This window comes from Orcinus orca, chromosome 7 (genome assembly GCF_937001465.1).
Source record: "Orcinus orca chromosome 7, mOrcOrc1.1, whole genome shotgun sequence".
NCBI classification, from domain to species: domain Eukaryota; kingdom Metazoa; phylum Chordata; class Mammalia; order Artiodactyla; family Delphinidae; genus Orcinus; species Orcinus orca.
The window spans coordinates 6,254,776-6,282,111 of record NC_064565.1 but is presented as its reverse complement, the minus strand read 5'-3'; the positions used below and the strand labels follow the sequence as shown (position 1 = coordinate 6,282,111).

Here is a 27,336-nt window from a genome sequence, read left to right as displayed (position 1 = left end):
AGTAACTGTTTTGGCAGTAGTTTTTCACCTGAATTAAAAAGAAAACCTATCCTAACTATATGGACAGAATATGACAACCATAGATAAAAAGATGAAGTTATATAGACATAAACAGACAAATGTCATGGTTGGCATGTTCTTTGATTTAGGGCTCTGTTTACACTTCTGAGAGTAACTCTAATAATTTGTTGGCAGTGAGCACTTCTGCCTTTCAGTGGAAGCACCGGGTCCTAACCACTGGACGGCCAGGGAAGTCCCTGCCTGAGAATGTTTGTCAATCTAAATAGGGTTCTAGGAATAATCCCAGCTTTCATACACCAAGTAGTTCTAGATTCCACTCATATCAATGTAACAGTGTGTAACAAAATGCCAGATTTCTTGTATCTAAACTACCCTCCCCCTCCAGCGGCCAGTTTCCCCCCCACCCCCCTGCAAGACACACACACACTCAAGAAATCAGTGCTGACTGTTATTCTCACAACTGGAAATAGGTATTGGTGAATCAAGGGGCTTTTGTAAATGCTAAGAAATGTTTGTAAAAACCTTTCCTCTCTGATTTAGGATGGTTTTACCAGGTTCATTTTCGGTCTTATACTGAACATCTGGTTTGTGTCAGCACTGTGTACATAGGTTGAGGAATATTTTGGAATAGACCTCATTCACAAGAGGAATACCTGGTAGTATTTGTTAAACCAGTGCATACATCCAAAACCGAGGCAGAGTAATTAGCATAAGCAACCCTTTCCTTTGTGCGGCCTGCCCAGCACAAGTGGGGGGGCGTTGACCATGTTGGTTAAGAGTAAAGAGAAAATTTACAGATTAAAAACTGACTTCAAGTGTGTAAGCTATGTTAAGCCATTAAGACAGTTACTTGAAGGTTTCAAGTGCTGATATATACACATAGAGATGCTTTTGTGCGATGATGCATGTGTTGCTTCACAAAGGCTAATACTAACAAACAGGGGTAAAGGACTGTGGTACCTGTAGAGTTGTTTATTATCTGTTGGCAGGTCTGACCAGGTCTGATCAGGTATTGGAACAAAGGCCTCCCGTCTGCACCACAAGTACTACAACCTGAGCGCTGAAAGAAACTTGAAAGATTTTATCCAGTCTCACCTTCTATTATAGGCAACGTATGTGAATATCATAAATTCTTGTGAAGTTTAGTCTATTTCAGTTCAAGAGTTATACTCAGGCAGTGTTTTTACTTAATAACTTGATGACCTTAGAAGATGTCATTTAATTTAGAGAACAAGTAGGCTTTAAAAAGCAATCCTAATTAGGGCCCCAACTCTGCTTGTTTAGGCTGATATACATGCAGTGTGAAAACATTCTGAAATACAAATTAGAGGTCTAATTTTTAAAAGCACTTAAAACATAGAACTAAGATTTAGAATGTATGTCCACTTATAATTAAATAATTTATGTTCATAATGTGAACGTGCAGTAGAATTAAAGCATTACTTGTTTTATAATCTTATCGGAAAGGGAGAAGGAAACAAGAATTTTTAACAATGTTCTATTTAATACCCGTGTTTTGAATATTTAAAGGTATTCTGATGGTAAGATTGCCAAAGTAGTTTTGAGTTCATAAAAATTATTTATGCCACAATAATGTGGGATATGTTTACACCTCTTTTATTTTGTAGTAATTATTTTGTAGTTTAGGTGAATTTGCATTTGTCACCTACATTAAGGTAAATATTTGTTGAAACCAACATCTTTTAATAATAAGAGGAGAGAGATAAATTATGCCACAGCTTTCTTGTACGTAAGCTGCCATATCAACAAAGTAACTATATTAACACAGCTTACTTCTTCCCACGTTTGCTTCAGCTAGCCAACCACAATTTCTGCAACCATTTTTTTTTTCTGGTGTTTCCTCTAAGTAAAATACCTGTTTTTAAAAGCCACTGGATTAACTTCATCAAATATCAGAATTACTGATCTGTTGGCAAAGATTTATTGGGGTCTCTGTGATCACAACACAGCTTGTAGCAACTGTTTTATAAAGTTTTTAGAAAATTGTATAGCTCCAAAGGAATTTGTATAATAACAAAACTTATTTGAGGGCTAACTGCGAATAGATAATTTCAGCAATTTTATAGAGAGACCATGAAATTAATCCCTAAATTGTACTTTTTGGGTTTAACTTACTTTACAAAATCTGCAACTGTTTTCAACACAATGTTTTATTACACACAGACTTCACTTATTCTCAGCAGCAGTTCCTACAATGAGCCTTTCAATGTTATCAAAAACAAGCCCTATTTCAGTGAGAAATGAGACATTTTATTTTTATAATCTGGGTGAAATTGTTGTGGGTAGACACCAAATAGTTATTTCTGTTTCCATATCTAAATTTGCTGCTACTTATTTGTATGTTTTTCTACTGCCGTTTACTGTTGATTTCTAAAGCTTCCTAGTCATCGTTATCTTTATTGTAGTAATCCAAGCTAAATGGGCAGCCAGAGGTAGAATCCACTGGGGTACCATCCATCAACATTGACTAGGTAGGGCTCAGCGCATAAATAAGTAAACCAATTTTTTTTTTTAATTTACAAAGTGAAAGGTATTAGCAATATTGCAAGTTAAAGGCTACAATTTTAGGAGGAGGTTCTAATGTTTGACTTCCTGAAACCTTTTAAAATTTTCAGTACAGGAATGAAAATGTTTGAAAGCCTTGTAAATGCTCGTAGAAGTTTCAGTTAAACACTGTAGAATTTTCCTACCTGTTGTTGCATAAATGATATAGAAAATATTTTTCTATGGACAAAAGATTGAAACTGTTAACTTCTTTTGCTTCATTGTTTAAAAAGGAAAAAATGATATTTGTATGTCTTTCATGCTGTAAAGAAATGAATGTATCTTTCAGATGTTATTAGAATTAAGACTTGATTCTAAGGATACTCTTTGTTTAAAAAAAAGTTAGCAAGGGATTGAAAAGGAAAGGAAGAGTGTTTTCCACTTCGTTATACAAAATGCAATTTTAGAAGAAAAATGTAATTTTCTTTATAAATAAGAGCAATCATTATTGAAGTATATTTCAATATTTCAAATACCTTCTTTTTCACTTTGCTTTGTGTTAACTCTAGAAATTTTCAAAAAAATGTGTGCATACTGTTTTTAAGTGTAAAATAATTGAATTCTAGACTTCTGGAGTGTGTTAGGGGTACATGTGTTTGAGGGTAAGCGTTCTGCTCCATGCGTTTACCGTGAAGGAAAGTTCTCAGGCTTTGTCACTGTGCCAGCCACAAATGAGGACAGCACTCTGAGCATGTGACTTCGGTGAAGCCAGAAAACCGTGCCTAAGTGTCACCACAGTAAATATGTGCAGAGGCCCTGACAAATAAATAGTTTGCTTTCTGTTCTCAGTATCTTGGACAGGTAAGACCACTGAGCCCAACTCTGACGTGTAACGGTGGTGTCTTATATGGTTAAGGGTTTATTAATTTAGCGGAACAGAAGACAGAAAAAGCCCTACATTATAAACCAGCATAATTTGTTCAACAGTTTCTTTGAAAGGTAGTATTTATTATTCATCACTCACTAAGCTTGGCTCAGTGGGGCCTTTGTTATGTTGACTCCTACTTCCATCCCTCCAACTTAAAAAAAAAATTATTAATCTCCCTTTACGGTAGAGTCTTTGTGAAGTAAGGTAATCTTTTCCTTCATTGACTTTTGTTACAGTTGTTGAAGGATTAAAATCAGGCCCCCTCAACCCTGAGAGTTTCCAAAATTTAGCAACTACTACTTCTGATAATCTTAACTAAAATGTCACATTGCTACATGAAGTTACCACCATGAAGCCATCAAGGAGACTAAGCCCTACTTACAATCTTGGACTGAAAGAGGTGCTGATTTGTGGTTTCACTAAATCCACTGTAGTCACACTTGAACCCGTTTTACCTTTTATTGAAAGAAGCTTTTTCGTTTCTACTCCTGAATTGTAGTGTTCCAGTTTTTTTGCCTTCCTGAGCAGGAAAATTTCAACCCAATTCTGGGAGTCTCTGGCACTTATCTTTTCCCACCCTTCAGTTAGTTGACAAGATTATTCATGCTTTCTTGTGTTCTGTAGAGTAGGTCAGATTTCAATGCTGAAATTGATTTCTTGAATTTCAAACAGCACTTTATTTCATGCTTACTACTGACTTAATTTATACATTTAAAGGTAAAATTTATCCCAGGAGTTTTGTAAATATGGAAAAATACAATGGATTAGCATGTAGAACTCATTGGATTGGACCCAAGTTTAAATGCTTTATGATCTCGTGATCATTTGATATTTAAAAGGTAACTTGTGTGATTTTAGCTTTGCCACTTTTTTGTAATTTATTTAGTACAATAAAGGCTACCCAGCTGATAGTCTTGCTGGACTCTGAGTTCTCTCAGCTAGCTTCAGCCAAGTTTGGTTCACTATAACCATTCTGCTTTGCATTTTTGTACATTACTTGAACACCTGGAAACCCATCTGTTTGGTTTTGAGTTGTATTAGGCGTTATTTAAGTCAGTGCTTCATCACCAGTAAGTTGAAGGGGGCAAAGTCCTGACACTTCGAATACATGTTGAGGGGCAGGATTTAAGAGACTAAAAGTTTACATTAAGCTGTTTTCATTTTCTGTCATTAGCATATTTCTGCTTAGGCAAATAAAAGCTGTCCAGCCCGGTGTTCCTGTAGCGTCAGGAAGTTGCAGTTACAATCCATATGGCAATCTTTTCAAATAAGAAAAGCTAGTCTTTATTTTCTACAGTGTAGGCTTAATTTTAGGACAGATAGTTTACTATATACTCATCAATGATATTTTTAAGTAGTAGTTTTAAAAATATTTCTATGTAGAGGCTGTTTTAATTTGGGAATTTTTTTTCTTGTAACAGGTGCTATATGTAAATATGAAGGGCAAAAAGTCATTTAGTTAAAAGTCTTGTTTATTTCCTAATTAAATTATGATTTTACATATTTGCTGCCATTTCACGTTTGATTGTACTGAACTAAATAGAATTAGCCTCTTAATTTTTTAAATTCTCTTTCCCTGTTTCACAAAAATAGCTCTTTCCATATGGTTTCCCATAGTTAGGAGACAAAGAAGCTTAGGGTTCACTTAAAATGTTTAAGCTTGAATTTGGTCAATACTGGATAATTTGAAATCATCACTATGCATTTGTCACTGCAGCTTACTGTGTGCTTGAAAGGCCTTGTGGATTTGTCTTAATTTCAGTGAAAAATTAGAATTCCTGCAATGAGTTTCATGTAAAAAAAAAACTATGAATACTAACAGCAAACAGGATAAAAATGTTGATTTGCATTAAAACTGTTTTAACCCTAAGAGCAGTTTATGTTATGAAATGCTATTATTATACATATTTTGTTGGCCATAATTCATTTTGATTGAGAACTAGTTGTTCAGGTTCAAACGTGAAAAAACTCTAGCTGTGACTTTAAATTGTTCAACTGCAAAATAAAGATGTGCTTTAGTAATTTAAGTATAGGAGTTTTGAAGATTATTTTATGGGAGTTTTTGTTGTTGGGCTTTTCAAACAGTGGTTCGTTTTTTTCATTAGTGGGTGATTATAAGAGACTAGGAGAATGCTAAATGCAAAATTTATTTCTAGAATTACTCACACAGTGGCTGTGTTTGGGGGTGGGTGGGTCAGTCAGGAACTAAAAGGGATTTAGAAGATTAAAGAATGTCTGATGAGAAGCTCCTCCTTCACTGTGGCCACTGCTGGATTCCTCTTCTCCCAGCCCCAGCCTCTCTACTCTGGTATTCCTACCCTAAGACCTTGTCAGTCAAGGTAAAGGACCTCTCTTCATGTGTCTGAAGCCCACTTGCCTCATACCTTCCCCAAGTGCAGTTAGGCATGCCATCTGTCATCTGTAAGAAAATTTCTTGGGGAAAATGATGTTTAATTTTGTATCTAGAAATAAATTAAGGCAAAAGTAAATGCCATGCCTCTAACGTACATGATACTAAAACTTCAAACAGTATAAGGAAGACTCAGGAGTTGTGAAGCCTCTTTCCCATGCCCCGCCCCTAAGAATAGTACCCCTCAAACAAATGGCAACCTTAAATTTCGTGTCTTCTAGGGGAAGATGTTGCACAAGCATTTGCGCGTACATATACGTTTTGTTAAGGCCAAAGGGATTGTACAATATATTCTGTAGCTTGGTTTTTCATGTTGGAAGTATCTGCACACCAACACACTCAGATCTACCTCCTTCTTTTGACTCACAGCGTTGACCTCCATCATACGGATGGATATGCCGTAATGTAATTTCTTGATGGACATTCGTCTCCAGTTTGTATACTCTAGAAACAACGCTGCAGTGAGCATCCTCGTGCAAATATTTTCACTAATCATTGCAAGTCTACACATAGGGTCAGTTTCTAGCAGAAGGATTGCTAAGCATTGGGCACCTGCATTTTTAAATGTGAATAGTTGCTCTCAGAGAAGATTATATCACTTTATGCTTCCACCAAACATAAGAATGTCTGTTTCCCCACATTCTGATTAGGACTGATATCAAACTTCATTTATTTGCTCATCTCATGAAAGAAATACCTTATTTTGACATACATTTTATTTATAAAGAGGTTGGATAGATTTTCATATCTTTATTGATCTCTTGTATTTCTTGTTCTCTAAATTCCATATCGATATCCTTTGCTCACTTTTACATCAGGTTGTTTAATGTTTTATTTACATGAGATGTTGGAAATTAAATTAGTCATTTGACAGTCATACGTGTTGCAAAACCTGTTTCACATGGTGTTCTTTGTCTTTTGACTATTTTTATTTGGGACTGATGGGTATGACGATATTTTTAATACTTTTATAAAACAAATGTATCAATCTGCACCTTTAAGACTTCTGAATTTGGAGCATACTTGCAAAAGCTTTACTCTAATTCCTACTAACATTCTATCTGTGACTGAAGCTTTCTTAAGCACCATCCAAATAACCTACCAGTATCCTGCACTCTGCTTTCTGCTCTTGTACCCTGCTTGCCACCACTGACCGCTCTTAATTATGCTAGAGTTCTGCTAGTTCCACCAAGCACGTTGTAAGCTTACTAAAACCAGCTGTGTTTATTTGCTAACCTACATATGCAAATTTACTTATCTTCATTATATCATTTAATTATATGTTACATAAGCCAATGAAACGTGCGTGTGAAAAGAAAAAGGGTCACATTTTTCCAAAGGCTTTATACAGGTGTCATTAATACTTTCTCAAAGTCTGAAAAGTGGTATGAACAAGACAATTATGAGAGACTAACAGAAAAAAATCGATATACTTGGGGTCTGTTTTTTGCAACAGACTAAGGGATTATAATTGGGCTCAAACACAAATGTATTCTTAGAGCCGGGCATGCACATAGCCCCGTGCACACGAGTGGCCTTCGAGATTCCCAGAAATGTGTCAGCTTTCCAGAGCCCCTCTGCACATCTGACTCCCCAGCTTTTCATTTTGAGCTCTGAGTTAGGTCAAAGAAAGTAACAGTTCTCTGGGAATGGGCTTTGAAGGAGTCCTGACTGTTCTGCCCCCTCAAGTGGCCCTTTGGCTGCTGGTTTCAAGGCTGCAGAGGAACTGGGGAGAGCAAGCTGAGACCCAGGCCCATTAAAATGCTGCAAAACTCATTGCTCTTACCAACATTTAGCTATTTTCCTTGAATAAACACCTCTGGATTGTTGCAAGCTTTTGCTTAATATCCAGAGTTTGAAAAAGTTAATTCTGACCATGTTTTTTGGACTTTTGGTTGCTTTTCTGGATCTTCCAAGGTCCCTACTCTGCCGTTTTCACGGACTGCACTTAACCCCTTTGCCTTCAGACTCCTGGTCTTGCAACACATTCACCCAGCTGTGTTCTGATTGACTTCTGGCTGTTGCCAGGAACCAGATCCACCTTCTGAGGATAAAGATTTGCTACCACTGCGAAGATCCAGAAGCCTGTGAAGTAGTTTCCACCTAAACTCACAGCTTCACCTCCCACTGCTTTCTCAGGCATTATCAGCACGAGAAATGAGGTACAAAGCCCCTGAACTGCAACTGCCCACCACTGCATTTGACCCTCACAACTGTGTCTCCATTTTACAGACGAGGAGTTAAAACTCACTTTATTCCTTGGAAGTTAAGTAGCTAGTGTGTCTAGGAGGTGTCTGACTCTACAGCCAAAGTTAATATTCTTTGAGAGAAATTATTTTTAAGAGAACAGTACCAACTTATATGTTTGAAAAATCATTGTCATAACTTAGACCTCATATTTCTAAATCAATTTTTGGAAAATAGGCATTTAAAATGTGATGATTCTCTCTTTAAAGGAAATTTGAGGTTTGGTTTACTTTTAACAAAACTAAATTCAAATTTTTTTGTGTATTTGGTTTATGTAAAATTAAATGAAATTCTCTTATGTATTGAAATAGGTGTAGAATCACAGGTTTTAAGATCTGGAAGAGATCTCAGGAAGCATCTGTTCTAATTAACTCATTTTATTTTTTTTAAAAGATGTATTTATTATTTATTTTTGGCCGTGTTGGGTCTTAGTTGCGGCACGCGGGATCTTTGTTAAGGCATGCGGGACTTTCATTGCGGCACAGGCTTCTCTCTAGTTGTGGTGTGGCAGTTTTTCTCTCTCTAGTTGTGGCACGTGGGCTCTCTAGTTGAGGTGCACGGGCTCAGTAGTTGTGGCGCACAGGCTTAGTTGCCCCGTGGCATGTGGGATCCTAGTTCCCTGACCAGGGAATCAAGCCCGCGTCCCCTGCATTGGAAGGCGGATTCTTTACCACTGGACCACTAGGGAAGTCCCAAATTACCTCATTTTATAGACGAGAAAACTAATGCCAGGAAAGATGGATGCTTGTCAAGTGAATTCATGGCAGGGTAGTCACCACTGGTCTTTCTACTATGTGGTCTCCTGATAGCTTGGCGGGTCCTGGAATCACACAACAGTCACAGGTGCGGGTCAGTCATGTAAGGGCCATGAAGGACTCTGAGGCCCCACCCCAGACTTAACCTTGCAACAAGATCCCCAGGTGACTCACGTGCACTTAACATCTGGGCGCTGAGCCGTGGCTCCTCCCCTCTTCTTAAGTCTCTCAGTCCCTCGTGGTTTCACTGTTGGGCAAACCCAATGGGAGAATGTTTTCACTTCCGCCTCTCTGTTACTCAATGGCAGGAACTTGCCTGGAGCCATCCAGGGTTTCCTGAAATTTTTTTTTCCTAGCAGAATTAAGAACGTGCGTCCGCCACCAGATCAGCAGGGCTCTGTTCCAGATAATTCTGAACAAAATGATACATGAAGTATGGATTCATGGAACATGAATGCTTAGGTCTATTGTCCTGAATCTCCAGAAGTAGGGAGAAGCCTGGCTTTGTGCTCTGGAGAAGGGAGTGACTTGTCTCCAGTTTATCTTGCATCTCCCTTCTCTGCACACCTCTACCCCAGCCCTCCCCCATTCTTTTAAGGTGTCCTTCAATTAGTCTATGTGGTTAATACTTCACTGTGAATTAGTTTAAGCTCTTACACGTGCCAGGAATACTTGCATGGAGAGAAAGGGTGAACTTTCAGACATAAGATTCTGGCTCAGGAAAGATTTAGCTGGGTAAAGGGAGCCATCCAAGAGTGTACAACCAGGCCCAGGCCACCGCCCTGTTCCAGGAGCCCCCATCTCCCACTGTCAGCGCAGGTATCTTTGTTCCTTGGTCTATAACTTTTATATTTTATGTAGTGTTGTGTGCTTCCAAAAACATTTTCAGTTAACTTATTTTATGTAAGTTTCATAACTACCCTCTTAGGAAGGTGGTATCATCCTCATTTTACAGACTTAAAGTTATTTTGGATTTTTTAGCTTCTGAACTGAAGTCTAGACTGCAGTATGCTAATAAAACTCTGTCTTAGTGGTGCTTCCTGATTTTTTTTTTTTTAATTTATCTTACTTGTGTGCATTCTTGACTAGTCAGTGCTCTCCTGATCCAGTGTCTGGAAAACAAGTTATTCCTGATTCCCGCTCTCTCAAGGGTCTTTTCTTTTTTTTTTTTAATTTTTTTCTTTTTTCTTGTGTGTGTGTGTGTGTGTGTGTGTGTGTGTGTGTGTGTGTGTGTGTGGCTTAAAATAACAACAAGTATTTATTATTGCTCACAGTTTCTGTGGGACAGGAGATAGGTGGTTCTGACTCAGCCACAGTTGCATATTGGTGGGGACTTTGTCATATGAAGGCTTAAAGGGCTTGGAGGATCCAGTGCAACATGACTCACCTACACAACTGGCAAGTGGGTGCTGGCTGTTGATGGGAGGCCTCAGGTCCTCTCCATCCAGGTGGCTACACAGGGCTTCTTGAGTGTCTTTGTGACATGGTGGCTGCTGTCCCCCACAGTGAGCAATCTGAGAGGGCAAGGCAGAAGGGCACTGTCATTTATGATGGAAGTCACACACCATCACTTCTGCAATGTTCTACTAATCAGCAAGGGTCTTCTCAGTGGAGGCTTGTGGAAGCAGGGCCCCTTCAGCCTCCAGGAGGACTGACTCTCATACTCGAATTCTCTCTGCTTCACTCTGCTCAGAATGCCTCAGCATGAATGGCCCCACCCGTGTGGACCAGTTCAGACAAGCTGGCTGAGAAAGTAAGGAGCTTGGAAATCAAGGGGAGAGGGTTTTGCAGACTTGCGACCAATGTCCTCAGTTATTTAAAGGGCTGTGGTGTGGGGACTTCCCTGGTGGCACAGTGGTTAAGAATCCGCCTGCCAGTGTAGGGGAAACGGGTTTGAGACCTGGTAAGGGAAGATCCCACATTACGCGGAGCAACTAAGCCCGTGCGCCACAACTACTGAGCCTGCGTGCCACAACTACTGAGCCCGCACACCTAGAGCCCGTGCTCCGCAACGAAGAGTAGCTCCCGCTTGCCGCAACTAGAGAAAGCCCGCGCACAGCAACCAAGACCCAACACAGCCAAAAAAAAAATTTTAATTAATTAATTAATTAAAAATAAAGGGCTGTGGTGTGAAAGAGGGGCCATGTTTTTTCTTGTGGGCAAAAGTGGATTTACCGTGAAGATAATCAGCTTTAAGCTTTAGAGCTCCTGACTTGTATGGGCCTCTTCCAAGACCCTGTATCTCACTCTACTTTCAATCTTTAAATCTGCCTTATTTCACTTAAGCCTCCCCTCCCCCCACCAATTGTATTAAATGATTTTCAGAACTAATAAAACCTGTATCTACCCCTTTCTGTGACTCCAGAGAGAGCAAACCAGGACCTAAAATAGGAGTGGAAATCTAGGGTGAGGATGTTAGTTCAATAGAGGAAAATCTTTCCATGGCCAGGACTGTTCCACCAAAAGTGGGTTATTCTAGTAGGCACTTTCGATACCTTACCCACAGCCATTCTTCCTAACAACACCCCCTGCTTCCTGCTAATACAACTTGGATCTGCTCAAGAAGTTAAGGGTGAGCCCTTAATCTCAGAGGGAGCAGGCCCTTCCCCAAACCCCAAGTGTGAATTATAATTGGTCTAAACCAGTTATGGTATTCTCTCTCCCTGTGGCCAGGGTGGGCAGGTAATCCCATTCTCATCAATGAGACAGGGCGTGGTGGGACTTCCTTCCCTGAATTAAAGACAAGCCTTCGCTGGGAATTCCCTGGCGTCCAGTGGTTAAGACTCGGTGCTTTCACTGCCGTGGCATGGGTTTGATCCCTGGTCAGGGAACTAAGATCCCGCAAGCCTCGCAGCACAGCCAAAAAAAAAAAAAGCTTCGGGAAGAGAAGATCTTTTCCCCTTTCCCTTTCATTTCTGAAACTCAGATAGGGGAGCTGATGATACTGCAGCCCTCTTGTGGCCAGTAGGCTAGAAGCATAAAAACCAGAGTCAACATACTAAGGATGACAGAACAGAAAGAGTAACAGTTTAGGATCCTATTGGACTGTTGAGTTGAACCAATCTCTAGATTACTTATGTAAGAAAAATAGTCTACTTATTTTTTAAGCTACAGTTAATTGTGTTCTCTATTTCTTGCAGCCAAGTGCATTATAACAATTCAGCTGTGTCCAAGGAGAGAGCCTTCTGTCTCTGGTGGAAGGCAGAGGGCTAATTCACCACAAAACAAGAATGTTGCAGAGGGTGTCTATGCCTGGGGGAGAGGATCGGGGGAGAGGATGAATTGTTAGGAGGAATAATCTTTCATGATTAGAGCACAAACAACCTCCTATGGCTTAGGCCCTTAGCTTGCATCCTCCAAGACTTCATATTTCCTTCAGCCTATAACCATATTTCTCAACCTATTTCTCTCACCCCACCCCACCCTTGACCGAGGTAGAAAAAAGGATGGAGCAGAGGACTGTTCCTCTAAACGGGTGTGCTAGGCAACAATTTAGGACAGTGAAGCTGGTTTATAAGCATTGAGAGAAAATGCTTCCATTGTTGGTCAGTAAACAGGAAAAGTACAATACAGCTCTCAGCCCTGATAGACTCGGTGCGTGGCACTCAAGACCAGACAGTTCTCAAACAGGGTAACCTAACCCCAGGGAGACATGAAGGGTTTCCACGGGGTACATGGCCCAGAGAGTTGGTTTTTTGTTTTTGTTTTTTTAACTCTTTACTATGGAAAAAATTCAAACCTGTACATAAAATGGACAGAATAGTTTAATGTACTTATCACCCACCTTCACCCTGTGGCCCTTTATTGTTCCATCTATACATGAGCCACACTCCCCTACCCCTGTGTCAGCATCATTGTCATCACTGCTTTTTTTTTAATTGGAGTATAGTTGATTTACAGTGTTGTGTTAATTTCTGCTGTACAGCAAAGTGACTTAGTTATATATTCTTTTTCATATTCTTTTCCATGATGGTTTATCACAGGATGTTGAATATAGTTCCCTGTGCTCTGCAGTAGGACCTTGTTGTTTATCCGTTCTGTATATAATAGTTTGCCTCTACTAATCCCAAATTCCCAGTCCAAGCTTCCCCCTCCCCCCTCCCCCTAGGCAACCACAAGTCTGTGAGTCTGTTTCTGCTTCGTAGATAAGTTCGTTTGTGTCATATTTTAGATTCCACATATAAGTGATATCATATGGTATTTGTCTCTGTCTGACTTACTTCACGTAGTATGAGAATCTCTAGTTGCATCCATGTTGCTGCAAATGGCGTGATTTCATTCTTTTTTATGGCCGAGTCATTGCTTTTTTATGGAGCTATATTTCAGAGATGAGCACGCGCAGTTCCTCTCACCCCTGTACATCCGTGCTGCTCCTCCCACGAGAAAGTGATGAAAATGTCTATAATTAAGATTGTAGTGATGGCTGCACGACTTTGTAAATACGCAAAAATCGTTGAAGTGTACACTTTAAATGGGGGAATCACATCTCAATAAAGCTATTTTTAAAAAGTAGAGAAAGAAAACTTCTCTAATACTATTAAAAGAAAAAAAAATAGAGGTGGAATCTTGTTTCCGTCCCTTTTGAAAGGGGTCTGGCCTTCTGACTCGCTTTAATCAGTAACCCGCAACAGAAGTGACAGCGTATGACTTCTGGGCGTTGCCCTTACAGGCCTTAGAAGCTTCAGTTCTCACTCTTTGAGGGGCTCCAGCCACTTCAACTGCCCTACTCCAGACGCCCAAAAGAACTCAGCTGCTGCTGCTAAGAGCCACCCCAGCTGAGATGCCACACGGACGAGTGAAGGCCTTTGGGCAACCCCAGCTCCTGTGGCACCGCAGCCCCCAGCTGTGTCTCCCCAGACGATGGAGAGGGCTTGGGGTGGTGCGGGTTCAAAGGGGCAGCGCCAAACCCTAGGAAGGGCCCTTCTGCTTTCAGCCAGCAGGTCCTCCACTGAAGCCCTCGGAGCTTTGCCCAGGGCCCCGAAGCCCCTTCAGCTCGGCCCTGTCCTCTCTGACTTGTCGTCTCGGTCCCCCACGGCCCTTCCCTCTGCCCCCGCCCCCAGGCACCTCGCTCAACCGAGCAGGCAGGGCCCAGCAGGGGCGCGCCTTCACCTCCTTCAGGCCCTTCACTCCAAGGAGACAGACCTTCCTCCTTCCCTACGGGTCTGTGTAAGACCACCAGTCCTCACTCTGTCCCTGTCCCCCTTCTAGCTTTCTCTTTGTCATTTAGCAGGGCCTAACCCTAGTGCCCAACTCTAACCACGGATACTAATAGGTGGTACTGAATCTTACTAACTGATGTCACTTACTTTCTGTCTCTCCTGTCAGCTCGGAAGGCGCATGAGGTCTCTTCGTGTGTCCTGTTTATTATCCATCGTGTCTCCGCTGCCCAGTACACACCCTGGCCCATCGCGGGCACTGACCTGAATTCTCTGTAAGGAGAAAGGATGCAACGTTCTCCGTTAAATAGAAATCTCCTATTTCCCGTCCGCTTTCTTACCGTTCTTCATGCATCTGTTCACCGTCTCTGTCCCCACTAGAATACAGCTGGGCAGTAAATATTTGCCACGTGAATTAACATGTTGAAGGACTCCCGGGTACCGGCCTCCGGCAGAGCCGCTTTAAACCAGCCGCCAGAGCTCCGGCCGGGTCGGCATCGCCGCTTTAACCCGAGCATCTCCCCGCCCCGCAACTTCCGGGGCGGTGTCGTTGCCCATTTAAGAGCGGCGTTCCCCGCCCTCGGGGCGGAGCTTAGGGGCTCTAAGGGGCGGGCCGGCGGCCGGGGTCTGCGGGGATTAGTGCGGTGGGCGCGCCTCTGGCCGCCATTTCTCGGCGTCTCCCCGGAGCCGCCCCCTGGCGCTTCGCGTGGGTCTCTCTCCCCTCTCGTGGCTGCGGGTGGTCGCCGCCAGGTAAGCGCGCCGCCCTCCCGGCTCCTCACGCCCTCCTCGCCGGCGCCGGGGCTGCGGCCTCGCCCGGGACCCTTGGGCCGCCCGGCGCGAGGGGCGGGCGGGCGGCGGCCGAAGGGCCGGGCGCGGAGGGAGGGAGGCCGGGCCGGGCCGGGCCGGGTGTCCACCTGCGGGCGGACGTGGCCGCTCGGGGACGCACCGAGGGCCGGTCGCGACCGCGCTGGGCTGAAGCGCTCCGGGGGCGGACCGGCAGGTGTCCCGGGGTGGGGGTGGGGGTGGGGAAGGGGGCTCCGGGGACCCCCGCCCCCCACCTCGCGGCCGGCCCGGACGCCGGGCTCCGGGGGGGTCGGCTTTGGTGGTACCTGCCCTTACGGTTCTGCCGTCAGGGCAACCACACCCGAGTCTTTTAGACCGTTTGGCAGCATTTTAAGTGGATATTACATGTTTTTTCCAGAATTGGGGGAAGGCTTCCCGTCGCTCCGTTGCTGTCCTACTGACACAGTGGATGGTTTCACAGGCGCTGGTTGGCAGGGTTTTCTCGTTCTTTAGAAAACGACCTGTTTGCTCCGTCTGCTGAAGGCCTTCCTTGCAGACGCTCTCTGTGCTGGGATCACTGGGAGGGAGGGTGTCAGTCCCCTGGTGGTGGTGAGTAAGCCTGACCCTGGTCAACTAGGGTTTGTGCTGAGCCAGAAAGCCGGTGCGGGAGCCGGCGCGTAGGGAAGGAAGCGTCCCGGGAGCGCTCCTTACCAGCTGCAAGCGGGCGCTCTTTCCTTGGTGGGGAGCAGTTGCCGACCTTGGACTGTGGCCATCGCTCACGTAGCAGAGTGTACACGAATCACGGCAGACTTTTGAGTTTTAGGTGTGTATTTAAAAAAACCAAAACTTCAGTTAGGTGGTAAACGGACGACTTGAGTTTGCATGTTTCCGATTGTAAAGGAAGCCCGCGTTAGTTCACAGCTGAGAAGTTAGACGTGATGGATTCAAAACTACTGTGTAAGAAATAGGCAAAACCCTACCACCCCGAAATCCCGTTGTATTATTTCGGACAAGCTCTTTACACAGCGCCTGATGCGCGTATTGCCGTGCTGGCTGGGCCGCCGTGGGGAGCGAGTCGGACTGGGTCCCTGTCCTTGTGTGTGGCTTAGTGGGGGAAACACCTAGTAAAATGGACAGACGGCGTGGCATTTAATTGCAGGTCCCTCGAGTGTTATAAAGAGCGGACTAGGGCTGCTGCAAGGAGACCCAACTCAGGCGGCACGGGATGCTTTTCTGAGGAAGAGACACTTCCAAGCAGCCGTGTGAAGGTGGCTGTGCGAAGTAGGAGAGGGTCGGGGAGCTGGCGTGGAGAGGGCACCCAGAAAGCCGGAACAGCTGGGGGAAAGGCTGCACTTGCGGGCTCTCGGGCTGAGTGGAAGCCTGACCCGAGCGGGGCGAGCGCGAGGGTGGGCGCCTGAGGGTCCCGGCGGCGGGGAGCGAGGCCGGTAACGCTGGGTCCTTCACAGGGGTTGGCGGGGTGGCCGCTCAGAATCTGCTGTTGCGGCTCGAAGGAGGGGGCTGGGGAGGGTGGACGTGGGAGAACGGGTCGGCAATACATTTATTAAACTTCGGACGTGGTCGTATGTTGGTATTATGCAAGAACTGAGAACCTCCACAGGACCCTCTCCAGAAATAACCTTGCTTAAGTGTACATGTCCTCGTGCTTTTGTGTGTGGACAAGGTGTAAGAATATGTATATGTGTGCGCCCCACCCCAGTGTGGAGTAAACTATGCTCCTTTTTCTGATTTCATTTTTCACTTGTAGATTTTGTCAGTGTCTTTGTCAACTGTACTTTAAAAACAACTGTCATATGCCATTGTATGAACCATCATTTAACTACTTGCATGTTGATAGAGGTATTTAAAACTGTCTTAATCATGCCCTGAAAATTCTTGTTTCCGTAACTTGGAGCACATATGGGACATTCCTTTAGGCTGTGCTACTAGACATAGGACTGCTGGGTGAAAGGGTGCGCACATTAACACTTCTCATGTGTGCTGACTTCTTCCTCCAGGGGACGTGGTGTGAGAGTGGTTGTTGTTCACATACCCTTTGCAGTACTGGGTATCTAGGGTCTTTTAAATGATAGACAGTATCCTAGTTTTTTAATTTGGATTTGCTTGGTTACTGGTGAGGTTGAACATCTTTGTGATGAATATATATATATTTTTTTCTTGCGGTACGCGGGCCTCTCACTGTTGTGGCCTCTCCCGTTGCGGAGCACAGGCTCCGGACGTGCAGGCTCAGAGGCCATGGCTCACGGGCCCAGCCGCTCCGCAGCATGTGGGATCTTCCCGGACCAGGGCACGAACCCGTGTCCCCTGCATCGGCAGGCGGACTCTCAACCACTGCGCCACCAGGGAAGCCCTGTAATGAGTATTTTTATTGCATGTCATCTTTGAGACCTTGTTTCTTCATATCTTGTCTATTCTTTCTCTTCTGGGTTGTTTATCTTCACAATTTGTGATAGTTCTTTATTAAACTGCCTATTAATCCTTCAAGAATTTTTTTGCGGAATTTCACCCTAATATTTGTTGTTTTCTAGTGCTCATTTCTTTTACTTCTTTAGTCCATCTGAAATTTGTTTTCATGTAAGTGCTTTCATATTCTTTTATAAAAGAACCTGTTATTTGTGGCATGGAGTTTCATAGTTCAAAGTACATAGTTATTAAAATTATAAATAAGAAGGAAGTTGTGTTTTTCCTTAGCAGGTTAATTCTGCTTGTGTGGTGAGTCTATTTTTTTTAATTAATTAATTTTTGGCTACGTTGGGTCTTCGTTGCTGCGCGCAGGCTTTCTCTGGTTGCGGTGAGCGGGGCTACTTCTCCTTGCAGTGTGCGGGCTTCTCATTGTGGTGGCTTCTTTTGTTGTGGAGCACGGGCTCGAGGCGCGTGGGCTTCAGTAGTTGTGGCACATGGGCTCAGTAGTTGTGGCTCGTGGGCTCTAGAGAGCAGGCTCAGTAGTTGTGGCGCACGGGCTTAGTTGCTCCCCAGGGCTTGAACCCGTGTCCCCTGCGTTGGCAGGTGGATTCTTAACCACTGCGCCACCAGGGAAGTTCAGTGAGTCTATTTTTAAGGTGTAGGGTGTGGTGAAAGAAAACTTGTTTTATAATTCATGTACTTCCTAGGAACCATAAAGTTGTATTTCACTTTGAACTTTTTTTCCCTTAGAGAAAACTTTTTTGTTATGGAAAAATTCAGCATATACAGAAGTAGTCAGAAGAATATAATTAGCCTTCATGTACCCATCAGCCTCAACAGTTGTTGGCCAGTTAGTTATCTGGCCAATTTGTGTCCTCTCTCTTCCCGCTTAACTGCCTTCCTTGTATTATTTTGAGGCGAATACTAGACATCACATCATTCTTCTATAAATTTTTCAGGATGTATTTTTAAAAGATAAAGACTTTCTTTTTAAAACGTATCTTTAAAACCACTGTTTTATCCAAAAGAAAGTTGGCAGTACTTCCTTGATTATCATAAACAATCCAGTTAGTGTTCAGATGTGTGTGTGTGTAGTTGTGTCCTTAGGAAGTTCCGATGACAGCTATCATGGTTTTGCCAGTTTATCTGATTACATAGGAGTATGTGTACTTGTAAAATGAGGCTGTAATTCTCAATTGATAGCTACTGAATTTTTTTAAAATGTTATTTATTTTAACACTTTAGCTTTTATTTTTATCATGTTTATAAATGCATCTATCTAGTTTACAGCATCAGCTGGTTATGCTAGACTTCTTATAAATTACATGTATAATAACAAATGCGTGACTTGAGAAAATATTTTAGTTTGAAATAATTTTAGATTTATGCTGAAGTTCCAGTAGTACAGAGTTCCCATATACTTTTCACCTAGCTTCCCTCAATGATAACATCTGACAACCTAAAAGAATTTTTAGTTGAATTAGGATCTAAAAGTAGGCCCACACATGGTGATTTTTTGATATGTTTCAAGTCTCTTTGAATCTGCAATTTCCTTTGCCACTCTTTTTTTTTTACCCCTTTGCAATTTATTTCTTGAATATGCTGAATTAAGTTTTAAGAAACAAATTCATCGTGTGTGATTTATGTCAGACAAACGGTGTACACCGTATGTCTGACATAAATTTATGATTTATGTTGTATCTTCATTCAGCATCTTTTTAGCTGTGATCTTTGATAATTTCTTTCTTATCTGTATAATGTGAGTTTTGCATGAATAGTCCTATGATGTAGTAGAAAGACCAAGATTTGGAGTCAGAAAATCAGAATTTGAGCCCCTGTCTTCAGTATTTACTAAATAATGGACTTGGTCAGTGGTTTAATTTCTGTGCCCCTTAGTTTGCTTATCAAAATAAGACAATATTATTTGGGGAGTTTTTCTGAGTACCCAGTAAGATTATTTACTGAACGTTTGTTGTACCTGATGATGAAATGTGCTGGGTGGCTACCTGTTCAAAGTAGGAATTGTGTCCTCAAGGAGCTTACAGTAGGGACCTCCCTGGTGGTCCAGTGAATAAGGCCCCACGCTCCCAACGCAGGGGGCTTGGGTTTGATCTCTGGTTGGGGAACTGGATCCCCGTGTGCATGCTGCAGCTAAGACCCGGCACAGCTAAGTAAATAAATAAATAAAATAAATAAATGAATAAGTAAGTAAATTTTTAAAAAATTTTAAAAAAGGAGCTTACAATAAAGGAGATGGACATGTAAATGAATAATTAAAATCTGATTAGTGAGGCAGCAAAACATTTTCAAGGTTCAGTGAAAGTGTGATGATGGGAGTGACTGACTCTTTAGATGTCAGAATATTCCTCAGGGGAGGGTTAGGGGGAGTTAACAGGAGTTAGGAGGGGTTCTCTGACATAGGGCGTTAGAAGTCTGCGGTGACAAGTGCGACCTTTGACAGGCCGCTGAAATGAGACTGACCAGCAAGGTGCAAAGGGAGCAATGCCTGAAAAGAAACCTGGGGAGAAGGAGACTGGGGCCACACGTTACGTATGAGGGCTTTGTAAACTGAAAAGCTATCTGAAATTTTATAGTAATTTATAAATTACTATTAAATTTATAGAAATTTCATAGTAAAATTACAAAAATAATCTATTTCAAATATAATTCAAATATAAGTTTTTATCAAATATTTTATTACAGATTTTAAATTGCTACTTAATAATAGCTAATCTGGTCAGAGAAGAAATGGAACTTCTTAGGATGGTTGTTATTATCAAAGGGCACCTTAGCGTATGGCATCGTCTCCTAATGTTTGTAGGGGTATTTGGCTGTTGTACATATAAATTACTGGCCCAAAAGACCTGTTGAACTTCATAAATGTTTGCCCTTCTCTTACCAGATTAGCTCCTTACAAAAAAGTCCAGAAAGTTTAGAAGTGCTGTGAGCCGTAGCCCTATTTTAGGTTAAGGTCTTTAAAAACTCAACTGAAGTAGCCAGTATTAATAATATTTTTTTCAAATTTACTTGACCAGATGCTCTTTTAATAACGCATCTCCTAGTGTCCACAGAACTTTACTAAATTACACCGTTTGTCTGACAGCCAATTGCGGGAGACCTCTGACACCTTTTCCTGTCTTTTGCAGTGACAAAATGCTGAGCTTCTTCCGCAGAACGCTCGGCCGCCGGTCGATGCGCAGACAGGCCGAGAGGGACCGGCTCCGCGAGGCCCAGCGTGCAGCCATGCACATCCCTGCGGCCGGGGACGCGAGGGCCGTCATCACCTGCCGAGTGTCCCTCCTGGACGGGACCGATGTCAGTGTGGACTTGCCGGTACAGTTTGCTGACTTGCACGTTCGTGCTGAGGTCATGTGCTTCTCTGGAGCTGCGGGGAGGGGCGGGGGATCAGGTCACTTGGGCAGGTGGGATCCACGCCTGCCGCACAGGTGCATGGATCAGGTGGCCTTCGATAGCTGGAGCGCTGGGACTTCTCTGGAATTAGTGGCACTTAACTGGAACTTTCAGATGTTAGGGCAGTTGCTGGTGTGAGTCGTCTGTGTGTGTGTTTGTGTGTTCTCCATGGTGGCAGTATGCCGTGTACTTCCCGGGGCTTTCTCACAGTCCTTGTTGAGCAGTTATTAAAGCAGTGAGAATCTTTGGGGACGATAATGATACTTACGTGGACACTGTAAGACGTTTAGTTCTCTGTATTTTTTTGTAGTTTTCAAAACACTCCTCACTTCCCTCGAAACAAATACTTCTTGCCCACTTCGGTGTGCTTGTAGACGTTTTAATGGAATGAAGTGAGGAAAAGGACTTTGTTCATACCCCTCAGCTCTGGCTGCCCATCTCTTTGTTCCCAAAGTAGTTTGCAGGGTAGGTTTTCCATACACTAATTTCAAGATTGGATGTTGTAATTACATTCACATTTTGGGGAGGTTTTTTTGCAGTTATGAATAATCACAGCTCACAGTGTGAAAGAATCCAATATATCTGAAAGGAGTTAACTTACTCCTTGCAGGTCTCTTTTTTTGAGGGGAGGGGAGGTAGCTCTAAGGGGGCTGTGGGGCTTCTTTCTGAGCTGTTTGCTCATACCAAATCGCTTTCTCATGTCTTTGCCCTGTATTAAAAGGTTTACGTGACTAAGCTGTAAAATGTGCAATTTGAGGTGTCATTGAATGTTCCACAGTGTCTTCCCTCCCTACAGACTCTTTTTAGTGCACACTCATTCACCCAAAATGCAATTAAAGACCCCATAGCGCGAAGCGGTAGCCTGGGTGCTGCGGTGGTGCATGGTCGGATGAGCCGTGACGGCCTTAGACTCGCAGAGAGATGAAGGGACTGGGTAGTTTGTTTAAACGAATATTCTGATTAACTGAATAATTTAAAAGGTACTAGGTATGTACATTTTACGTTTTTAAAATAATAGAATATGATAAAATGAAGACACAGGATATCTTGAAGTGTTTTGAAGTCATCTTTTTGAGTATTTATTATATTTGTACATTAGACTGGGCATTTTCAGGGATTTTGACTTTGAAAGACTTTAATGCATTTAAATTTTCTTCCTGTAAGGGCTTCTTGAGGGTTTGATGTTCCAATATGTGCTCCTTTGTGAGGGTAGTTTTCATGTTCATTTATTTGATAAGTATCTCAAGAGTTCTGTGTACTGTTCCACTGAAATATGCTTAGGTATGTGGTGAAAAGCTTGAGATTGCTGTGTAGGAGAGTAGAAGGAAGTTTCTTATTACCTAATGTTGGAAGTATGAAGTCTCGAGGGTGTTGATGGAGAAGCTGACACCAGGAAAGTAGAATAAATGGCTAGTGACTGGTTTAGAATGCTTCCTCTTGCTTGGTGTGCTCAGTGAGGGCATGTGTGATACTCCATCAGGCCAGAAACGTTAGCTCGCCTTGCGCGCACACGGCTGCAGTGAAAAAGCCAGGAGTTTTACATTTGTCTCTGTGCAGCCAGAGCAGTTGCCTTTTCAGCTCCGCAGGGGAAATCCTCGAGTTAATAAGCTAACTCTGGATGCTTGCGTGGATATAAAATGGGCATTGCCCTCCCAGCTAAACTGCCTTACTAAAGAAAATGGCCAGAAGAATAGTAATTTCTGGGAAGAAAAGTTTTTCTCTCTTCCTTTAATTTTTTAATACAAACTTATTTATTTATTTATTTATTTTTGGCTGCATTGGGTCTTTGTTGCCGCACATGGGCTTTCTCTAGTTGCAGCAAGCGAGGGCTACTCTTTGTTGCAGTGCACGGGCTTCTCATTGTGGTGGCTTCTCTTGTTGCAGAGCATGGGCTCTAGGCACGTGGGCTCAGTAGTTGTGGCTCACGGGCTCTAAAGCACAGGCTCAGTAGTTGTGGTGCACGGTCTTAGTTGCTCCGCGGCATGTGGGATTTTCCTGGACCAGGGCTCGAACCCGTGTCCCCTGCATCGGCAGGCGGGCTCTCAGCCACTGCACCACCAGGGAAGCCCCAGGTTTTCCCTTTTTTTGATTTAGCTTCTCAGCCAGTCTAGAATGACTCTGAAAGAAGATTTAGAGTTGACGTTAGAAATTGAATGAAGCACATACTTATTTCCCATTGGGCTTATTCCCATTCCCAGTATTGATTGTGGCAAGCAGCCTGGAACTCAGATGATGGTCCAGGCAATATGCAAGGGATTTTCTGTAGTTAAGTAGAGAAATCTAGATCTATATACTTCAAATTAATATACACTTAGTAGTAATGGTCATTTTCTTTCTTCCGTTCTCCTTTCCTCTCAAGATTGGGGGAGGAATTTAAATACCTTCTACTTCCTTTTTTTTAAGGAATTAACGTAGTGAGAGTGCCTTTCAGTAAAGGACAAGAGCAAGGCATCAGGTAGAAATTTCTAATTATCTGGTTTTTAAACTTTCTCTTTGGAAATGCCATAGTAACTCCTTCGATTTATGAGCTTAGTATTGTTTAGTAAATAGCCTGTCTTGTAAAACTCTTTGTCTCCTAAGTTTTAAATTAATGGGAAATATTTGATTAACCATTAGATAATAATTTTTATATATCTACTTTGCTGATACAGATGCTGAAATCTTTAAATTATATAGACCATTGTATCTTAAAATAACTGAAAAAACATCCTGTGTTCACGAATTGTAAGACTTAACATTGTTGAGATGGCAGTATACCCAAAACTGATTTACAGATTCAACATAATCCCCACCAGAATGTCAGCTGATTTATTTGTGGAAATTGACAAGCTGATTTTCAAATTCATATGGAATTGCAAGGGATCCAGAATAGCCAAAACAATATTTGAAAAAGAACAAAGTCGTAGGACTCACATTTCCCAGTTTTAAGACTTAACTGTAAAGCAGTAGTAATCTAGATGGTGTGCTTTGCCGGCGCAAGGACCAATGGAACAGAATAGAGAACCCAGAAATAAACCCACACATCTACGGTCAGTTGATTTTTGACAGGGTGCCAGAGCCATTCGATGAGGGAAAGAATGGTCTTTTCAACAAGTGGTGCTAGAACTGAGTAGCCACATGCAAAAGAATGAAGTTGGACCTTTAACTCCTAAATATACAAAAATTAACTCAAAATGGATCAAAGTCCTAAACATAAGACTATAATACTCTTAGAAGAAAATGCAGGGGTAAATCTTCATGACCTTGGATTTGATACCAGTTTCTTGGATATGACACCAAAAACATGAACAACAAAAGAATAAATAAATTGGACTTAATCAAAATTATAACCTTTGTGCCTCAAAGGACACCATCAAGAGAGTGAAAAGACTCTCACAGAATGAGAGGAAGTATTTGAAAATTATATATCTGATAAGTAACTAGAACATGTGAAAAATTGTTAGAACCCAATAATAAAAAGACAAATAACCCAATTTAAAAATGGGCAAAGGGGCTTCCCTGGTGGCGCAGTGGTTGAGAGTCCGCCTGCCGATGCAGGGGACACGGGTTTGTGCCCCGGTCCAGGAAGATGCAGCGGAGCGGCTGGGCCCGTGAGCCATGGCCGCTGAGCCTGCGCATCCGGAGTCGGTGCTCCGCAATGGGAGAGGCCACAACAGTGAGAGGCCCGCGTGCTGCAAAAAAAAAAAAAAAAATGGGCAAAGGATCTGAATAGACATTCCTCCAAATAGGATATGCAAATGACCAAGAAGCAGATGAAATGCTTGACATCATTAGTTGTCAGAGAAATGCAAATAAAAAACATGAGATACTACTTCACACCAACTAGGAAGGCTAAAATAAAAATGCCAGGTAATACCAAGTGTCGGTGAGCATGTGGAGAAATCTGAACTCTTACATGTTTTAGCAGGAGTGTTAAGGTGGTCCAGCTGCTGCTCTGGAGAACAGTCTGGCATTTCCTCAAATGATTGAACATAGTTACCATGTGATCTGGCAGTTCCACTTCTAGGTGTATGCTGAAGAGAATTGGAAACACGTTTACACAAAAACTTGTACACAGGTGTCCGTAGCAGCATCATTCTGAATAGCCAGAAGGTAGAAGCAGCCCAGACAGGTAAGTGCCAGCAGATGAATGGATAAACAAAATGTGTTATACCTGTATAATGGAATACTGTCAGTACTTGACCATAAAGGAAATGGTACTGATGCATGCTACATGGATGAACTTTGAAAACATTATGCTAGGTGAAAGAAGCCAGTCACAAAAGACCACATATTATGTGATTCCATTCGCATGAAAGTCTAGAATACAGAAATCCGAAGGGGGAAGAAAAGGACATTGGGGGTTGCTCAGGGCAGATGGGTGGGGACCGAGGGGATGGTGTGAAGGGTGGTTGGGGCCAGTAGCTGAAGGATGTGAGGTTTCTTTTTTAGGCGATGAAGATTTTCTAAAATTAATTGTGGGGATGGTTGTATATATCCGTGAATACACCTTTGAATTATATACTTTTAATGGGTGAGTGGTGTGGTGTGTGATTTATATCTCAGAGCTGTTTAAGAATGCATGGATTTTTGTATACTTGTGTTTTATTCCACTTAAAGTTTTTTTAGTCGTTAAGAAAGATGATAAAAACGACATATAGCTTTGATTTAAAGGTGATAATGCTTGATTCATTACAGGGAAAAAAAGTAAGAGACTACAGTAATAAAGGCACAAGATGATGGGGCTGCACAATAATTGTGGCTGTGAGTTTGCAGTGGAAGAAATGCTTTGTACGTGGATATGGGGGTGGAGAATGTAGATTAGAAATGAGTAAAATATAATTCTCGCTCTGGTGTAGAAGCTAATGTTGATTGTGTGGAAGGTCAGGAGAGGGTAGTCGGCTGTCATGCAGAGAAGGGGTAAAGGGATGAGGTGGGGAAAAGAGCTTCAGTGGGATGTGTTTGGGAGCCATATTTCAGAAGGTTTAAAGGAATTATTAGGGACAGTCTTATATTTTTTGGGTCTCTTATAGTCCCTTGTACCCAGTGGTTGCTTAATAAATATTGTTTAGTTGTCTGAGGGAGTGCATGAAGGGAAAACGGGGGATTGACACGCGAGATTTGGCAAGGAAGAAAGAAAATAGCACGGCAGCTAGAGCATGGCTGGATAGGGGAGATCTGAGTTTGTCGAAATGTTTTTACATACACAGGTGGAAATGATAGGAACGTTCTAGGAGGAATACCATCTTATGCTGAGAAAGATAGAAGACTAATGGGAAGATGCTCTCTTGATGGTCTTAATTTTCCGCCAAAGAGGTTATGAAGTGAGGACTGTGTCTGAATGAGGTGGTGACCTAGAGGAATTTGTTAGGAAAGAAAAGAATATAAATAGCAAGAACTAGTCTAGATTTAACTGAAAAATGAAACTGTAGTTTGCCAGAGCTGTGTGGATCTGTTTCATTTTTTGTTTTCTGCTTGGTTCGTATTCAGTAGCTGCAAGATGAGAGGGTGTATGAAAATGAATAGGACGTTGACCCTTGGATCAGGGATTTCACATCCCTATTCTACACACTGTGGCCACACTGGACCTTGTTACTCTTTGCCCAGACATGGCAGACTATTTTACAACTCTGCCTATGCATAGGGTTTATACTAACTGGAATTATAGGTACAAAGTAGCCAGGAAGGAGGATTCAGGGTCTGGCTTTTTGGAAGGTAACATAGATGTACTCATTCTTGAAGTCAGAGTTCATTGGAGACCTAAAGGACGTTCTGAGCAGAAAGAACTGCATTCTGCTAAGGCTCAGAGGTATGACTTACTAGGGAAATTGTAAGCAGGTGAAAATGCTGGAGTGACAGGAGATAAGGCTGTAAGAGTGAGCAAGGAACAGTAGGAAAGACTGTTTATGCCCTGGAATTCGCACTTTAATCTGTAGAGGAAGAGGAATAATTTTTTAAGGATGAGAGTGACATTCTGTTTTGCAGTTTTAGGAATAATTACATTGGCAGCTTCTGCCACTTTGTCTTCTAACTCTTTCCTGCCTCGAGTCTGTCTCTGTCCTCAACCCCACCATAGACTGTCAAGACTTCATATCTTTCTTCATTTTGTTTTTACCTAAGGTGGCAGAGTTGTATCAGCCCTTCCAGGCCCAATTTCAGATATAAATTCCTCTGAAGCCTTTACTAGTTTTAAGCAGACTTAACTCACCCTCATTTCCTTAGCATTTTGTCGATACTGCAAGGATAGCACTCATATTTATTGTGTTTAAACTAGTTGTGTATGATTTTCTTCTTAGTAAGAACCTTGTGATTGCTTGAGGACAAGAAGTATGCACATATTCATCTGTGTACCTCTAGCAGCTAATGCGTAACAGGTGTCTGTCCAGTAATTGTTGAAGAGAATTGAATGGTATATTATGTCAAAAATGTTATTTCCTGTGAATTATTAAGTACGTAATGAAATGAAAAACCCTTAAGAGAGTATGGAATGGGAAAAAAACAAAAACACTAATTCAAAAAGACACGTGCACCCCAGTGTTCATAGCAGCACAATTTACAATAGCCAAGACATGGAAGCAACCCAAGTGTCCATCAACAGATGAATGAATAAAGAGAATGTGGTACATATATACAATGGAATGCCACTCAGCCCTAAAGAGGATGAAATTTTGCCTTTTGCAACAACACAGATGGACTTGAAGGGTGTTATGCTAAGGGAAA

General features: G+C 42.3%; 1 protein-coding gene and 1 long non-coding RNA gene across 14 annotated transcripts in view; one reads left to right on the top strand and one right to left on the bottom strand.

The window, feature by feature from the left end:
- LOC125964966 (uncharacterized) overlaps window positions 1-14,552 on the bottom strand; it is a 34,671-nt gene extending 20,119 nt beyond the window's left edge. Inside the window, exons 1-6 of one of the 6 annotated variants that reach the window (XR_007478328.1) lie at window positions 14,173-14,552; window positions 13,087-13,239; window positions 10,254-10,380; window positions 9,041-9,278; window positions 8,813-8,931; window positions 982-1,091 (exon numbers count right to left, since the gene is read on the bottom strand). This is a non-coding gene — a long non-coding RNA (uncharacterized LOC125964966). Of the gene's footprint in view, window positions 1-698; window positions 1,092-8,812; window positions 8,932-9,040; window positions 9,279-10,253; window positions 10,381-13,086; window positions 13,240-14,172 lie in introns of those variants that run through there. The other 5 variants (XR_007478329.1, XR_007478327.1, XR_007478326.1 and 2 more) reach the window with 5 other exon arrangements.
- A 67-nt stretch (window positions 14,553-14,619) lies between these two features.
- The window catches only part of EPB41L5 (erythrocyte membrane protein band 4.1 like 5), a 146,980-nt gene continuing 134,263 nt past the window's right edge, over window positions 14,620-27,336 (top strand). For 4 of the 8 annotated variants that reach the window (XM_033400236.2, XM_033400237.2, XM_033400234.2 and 1 more), the window contains exons 1-2: window positions 14,621-14,772; window positions 20,373-20,559. In XM_033400236.2, coding sequence (XP_033256127.1) covers window positions 20,380-20,559 — 180 coding nt within the window. In that variant the 5' untranslated portion in view covers window positions 14,621-14,772; window positions 20,373-20,379. Of the gene's footprint in view, window positions 14,773-15,423; window positions 15,629-20,372; window positions 20,560-27,336 lie in introns of those variants that run through there. The other 4 variants (XM_033400240.2, XM_033400235.2, XM_049712117.1 and 1 more) reach the window with 3 other exon arrangements.